The 5659-nt window shown below is 34.2% G+C and overlaps 1 protein-coding gene across 1 annotated transcript; it reads left to right on the forward strand.

The window, feature by feature from the left end:
* Positions 1-2137: 2137 nt before the first annotated feature.
* On the forward strand, positions 2138-3148 carry LOC127101267 (probable BOI-related E3 ubiquitin-protein ligase 3). The gene is made up of 2 exons (XM_051038633.1): positions 2138-2386; positions 2488-3148. Exons 1-2 carry the CDS (start codon positions 2195-2197, stop codon positions 3007-3009), a joined length of 714 nt encoding a protein of 237 aa, XP_050894590.1. The 5' UTR covers positions 2138-2194; the 3' UTR covers positions 3010-3148.
* The last annotated feature ends 2511 nt before the right edge of the window (positions 3149-5659 follow it).

A 5659-nucleotide genomic window follows, 5' to 3' on the forward strand; every position in this document is an offset into this window, starting at 1 on the left:
GTGCCCAATGGAGGGAAGGTCTCCTAAAGGAGCAAGAATCATCCGCTGTTGCAATTCCATTGAGGATAATAAAGACATTGTTTTAAGAAAGCACTGAGCTCTGCACATCAGGATCCAACCTTTTATGGGATTACTGTTGACATTCCTTATTGTGTTCATAAATTAAAAGAAACACACGCACACTTCTTAAAAGCACGAACAAAATATTGTAAACTTTTTGTTTCAAGAATTTTTCATCAAAAGTAAAAAAAGTCATTTTGCAAGAAGGAAGTAAAATAAGAGTTGCAAACAAATGGATAAAGTCTTGAATTTTATTGAAGGAATAATAGTCTGCCAATGGCAGGACTCCATGGATCATTTTACAAAGATGAAAAATGGTAAATACAGGAAAATGCTACATTAAAATGCAATGGACATTATTCCCCCTATCGGCATTGAAATCCATTGTATTTGAGCTTCTAGAGAGAGTAATTTTATTGAGAAAACTTTGATGGGTGAAGTCGCTTTAAGTTGATCAAGTATGGCCTGATGCAATTACTTGCCATAATCCCTAACTTTTGTCTAGATTTCCCCTTGCGGGTGTCAATCTACCGAGATAATCATTTTCTCTTTATGTCTCTAATATTTACCTGGACCGCCCTTTCGAGTCAATCTACCGAGATGCTTGGTGTACTTGTTGATTTTGGCCTATTGACCATTTGGTACTGAAACAGCTGTTTGAGCTACGTTTGTACTTGAATAAATTTGAACAAGTCTTGAATCTGGTTTCTTCAACTTGAATGATCATTTATGCCATGAATCGAATAAATCAAAGACCGAGATAGTCCTTAGTAACCCCAATATCCAATGTCTTGCTGAAATCAATACAACTACCAGCGTATACCACAGAATGGAGTCCCACGTGACTTGATCCATAAGGAACGAATCAACCAATATTGTTGTGTCAGTACCGCTTTAGTAAAACCTTTGAATTAATGATGTTTATTGTAAGCGAATGTGCTATGATGGATGAATATGCAGATGCAATGGGAAATAAGCTAGACAAAAAACTATAAAAGGTAGGGCAAATTTTGGGATACGACAATCATAAGGATAATAATATTTGGGTATTTAGAAGATTCTAGAAGGAGTGAGACCCCTTTCTAGTAATTAGCCGAGGGCGGGGTGATCTGCCCATGATAACCTGAGATCTGAGGTTATAATATTATAGAGTTTATCAAGTTTGTCTGACTTAAATTATGATATCAAGTTTATCTCACAGTTAGATAATGTTTGGCATCATTGTGTCGCAATTCTCCATAATATTAAAGAGTTTCTCATTAGGGAATGACGCGTTCAAATATTTTATACTCTTAGGGAGGAGAATGATTGTACTAACTACCTAGCAAACCATGGAACTGGTAATGATGCAACGTACCGGTATTTTTGGAACCTCCTAGAAGAATCATCAATCTCTTGCTAGCTGATGCTAGTGAGACTTTATTTTTTTTAGATAATATGCTTTTTCTTTTCCTTTTTACACTTGTAAAAAAAACCATAAAACGTCATAAATTAAAAAAAAGTTGTAAAATTTGAATTATTAAAAAGATAAACTAAGAAATAAAAGATTTTTTAATTTAATTTTCAATATCTTCAATTGTGTCAAAGACATATAATTGGAAATAAAAAATATAATTCATTTTTTCCGTTTATTCAAAATCAAAACAAACGGCTCTGGAAATTCCGACCTGATAATATAGTCAAAAAATATGCATACAATATAAAGAATAACGTACTATATGATAAAAAAAAATTGAAAAAGAATAATATAATTTAATATATTAATATTATGTCTATGTTGACTCATTAACTTATAAAATGAAAGTTTCTAAAAAACTAACCTTTTTTATTATTTGACAACCAATATATAAATTTTAATAAGAAATTCCTACTTTGAGTGTAGAGTGCATCTCATAGGGAGTGTAGAGTGCATCCCATAGGATTACCTAGGGAGCATACAAAAAGAAGAAAAAAAATGTTGACTCATTAATTAATTTTTATTTCAAATATAAAATTGATTTGTTGAAATTTATTCTTATGAAGTATTATTTGTTTAATCAATTTTATATACAGTATATATATTATAGACTATCCACCACACTTAATCACATTTCAAGATTTATTTCATCAATGTTCAAATATTTGGTTCTAAAAAATGGCTATGTTGCCATACTCTGACGCTAATCGTGATTTTTCTTCTTATGGATTTGTCGAGTTACATCAATCACCACAATATCAACAACAATGGGAGAGACATGTTCAAGCTTTAAACACATTAAATTCTCCTATCCTTGTTACTCTATTGAAGAAACAAGAGCGCGAGACAAACCAGTTTCTCAGAATTCAGGTTAAAATTTACATTTATCATGAATTAGGATTAGGTTAATAATATTTTTATTCAATGAATTTTTTCTGTCCATTCTAATGAATGTTTTATGTGTTTTATAGAATGATCAAACACAATTCATGTTACAATATCAAAGGGAGCTACAGGAGGGTGCAGTTAGACACATGGAAATTTATTCACAACAAATTCTGAAGGAAAAGGATGAAGAAATCGCCAAAGGTACAAAGAAAAAACACGAGTTGGAAAGTATATTAAGGAGCCTCGAGAATGAGAAAATGAAATTGAGGAGAATGGCTGAGGAAAATGGAGCAATGGCGATTGGTCTCAATAACAAGTTGGAAGAGTTAAAGAATAGAGTAAAGATGTTGGTAGCAAATAATGATGCTGAATCATGTTGTGGTGAAAATGAAGAAGCAAAAGCTGAAAAACATGTGAAACAAGAAAGTAGTAATATCATGTGTTGTCCTATGTGTAACACAAATTCTCCTGGTGTCTTGTTTTTGCCATGTAGGCATATATCTTCATGCAAAGCATGTGAAGATTCACTACAAGCTTGTCTCATTTGTGGAATAGCAAAGAAGGGTGCTATTGAAATTCAGAGTTTTGTTTCAGACGAATATTAGTCTTGAAACACCATTAGAATATCTTTGTTAGAGAATGCTTAGATAGTATATCATAATATCATAAATAAATTTAGAAGTCTATTCAGCCAGGCTGAAAACATTATTATAAAATTTCTATTTAATAAAATTAAATTTGTTATTTTTTGGAATAGAAATTAAAGTTAATGATATAATTTGAACTTAATTTATACAGGAACAACATTAAGATATTAAAACCAATCAATTATATTAAATCACAAATAATAATTGTTCTAGACCGATCAGAACGACCCCAAATCATTTTGGGATGCCCGCATCAACCTCGACCGACCACCAGGAAGGGGTCTCATTTCTTCTAGAATCTTTCTGGTATCTGAATATTGTCATCCTTATGATCCCAAACATCGAATGACTCTCCGCAAAAGACAACAACCAAATCACTAGTTTTGTTCTCTCTCTATAAAATGGGAGGCCACATGACTTTTTTTTAAAAAAAAAATTTAATCCACGTGGATTTTATATTTATTTTTTTAAATTTTTCTTTTTTAAAAAAATATTACTTTTTTATTTTTTAAGGCCACGTGGATTTGATGGTCTCTATTGGAAATGGAAAGGACATTCAGGCAATAATTTCTAATTTTCTTGTTGTTCCTTACACGAGCGTTTACAACTGCATTATGGGACGACCTTTTGCAACCATGTTAGATGTTATTGCCTCGTTGGTCCGCCCCAAGCTTAAATAACATAACCTATTAGGAGAACAGAAAATTATCAGTATTGACCTAGAGAGAGAAAAGAGAATATATCAGGCTATCCAAAAAGATCAAGGAGAAGGCACAGCCGTGGAACTCAATGTCACTTCTCTCATTGGGCAACTCAATAGGATGGGAATCCTTCCTCCAAAAAGTGACTCAAGCGGCCATAAAGAAAGAATAAATAAGAGGCGGTCAACTGTCTAGTTATGTTTCCTTTTTTTCAATCATATAAAATACTATGCTTGAATTATTTTTCCGCTTGTATATGGACATGAAATTCTCGGACATGACCAAAGGCATTGATGCTTGAGCCACACAAAGTCAGGGGTGTTGTCGGAGATGTTTTGTACGTCCTACTAAAGAAATCAGTCCCCCCCACACACACACACGCATAAAATCAGGGGTGTTACCGGAGAATATTGTATGTTTGGCTAAAGCAATCAATCCCCCATATAAAGTCAGGGGTGCTATCAGAGACGCTTTGTAAGTTTGGCTAAAGTAATCAATCCCCCACATAAAGTCTGGATTGTTGTCGGAGACGCTTTGTACGTATGACTTATAAGTGGTTTTCTCATCGTTTTTCTTAGTCGTTTTACTTCATTATTTTCCCGTTTTCATTTGATTCACTTTATTTTATCTCATTTTATGCTTTGATATCATGTTTTGGTTATTTTAGACTTTAAGAAGTATCTCAGGAAAACGAGGAACCAAAATGCCAGAAAAAGGCAAAAGTTGGAAATTCTCCATACATTTTTCAGAGGGCTACTCGGGAGGCTGTAGCACTTGCAAAGAGACGTAGCAGCCAAACCCTAGCCCCCCCCCCCTCTTTTGATCAAGCCCCGTAGAAATTCTAGGGGCTGCTATGGGCATCCGTAGTAGCTGTTGTGAGCCATAACAGTAAGGCGAGAGACATCCCGAATTATTTCCTTTTCTGGGATTTCCAGGTTGTTTAGGATCTTTGCGACTTTTGTTTTTGTCCAAATTATGATTGTAATGAGCATTAAACGGTTAATTTTATTCCCACTTTAGAATTTTTCCATAAAACTCATAGAAGATGCCCATAAATCCTCATAGATTCCAGATGCACCAAGGGCCTTGATTTTATTCCCATTTTATAATTTTGTCCAAATTATGATTTTAATGAGTATTGATATTTCCCTCCATCCGTTGCTATTCAACACATAACCAATCGGACCAGAAAGCTTCCTAGATTTCGGATGCACCAATGGCCATATCAGTTGAGGTGCGTCGGGTATACCTTGCCAGATTTCTCGTTTCTTCCTCCAAAACGGGCTCAAAAAGGCTATCCAATTAAGCACAATCCTCATCCAAAGAATGGGGTCTGAGACCTTCAGCAGAGTGATATCCATATCTCATTAGTAAAGGGAGAGCAGTATGGCCTGGTACATTTGATAAGTTCGGAAGGTTCTCTACAACAACATTATTTATAACCGATCGTACTCCCCACCTTAAAAGGTAGAACTATTATTCATTACTCATTCATTTTTCACAATAATAGATAAAACATATACATCGGGGACATTTAGGTTAAAAATACCATAAAACTCATAAGACCCAAAGCTTACCAAAAATGGTTTTTCTCTCTTCCTAGGAGTGGGATTTTATCAACAACTGGACATCAATAAGACACTTTAAACGTTCTTATCAACCTCCATCACTGGGGTAACTCCCCTATGTATCCCAGATTGTTGATAAACATCATTAACCAGACTTTCTGGTACTGAGCCTATTCAGAGAGATTATTTTCATTATAGACAAAAAAATGATTCCCTAGTAGAAAGTGAACCTCAATCCAGTACTTGGAGAATAAGTTGGAACATATTCCCTCCACTCCATTACTGACATAATAAATTGTAGCATGTGCTTCCGAACTAACGGGGGTTACTAAAAAGAAC

This window comes from Lathyrus oleraceus, chromosome 7 (assembly GCF_024323335.1).
Source record: "Lathyrus oleraceus cultivar Zhongwan6 chromosome 7, CAAS_Psat_ZW6_1.0, whole genome shotgun sequence".
NCBI lineage: Eukaryota > Viridiplantae > Streptophyta > Magnoliopsida > Fabales > Fabaceae > Lathyrus > Lathyrus oleraceus.

Coding starts and splice junctions, on each gene's coding strand:
- LOC127101267 (XM_051038633.1), top strand. CDS start 2,195: ATGGCTATGTTGCCATACTCTGACGCTAATCGTGATTTTTCTTCTTAT. Junction 2,387..2,487: donor ACCAGTTTCTCAGAATTCAG/GTTAAAATTTAC, acceptor TGTGTTTTATAG/AATGATCAAACACAATTCAT.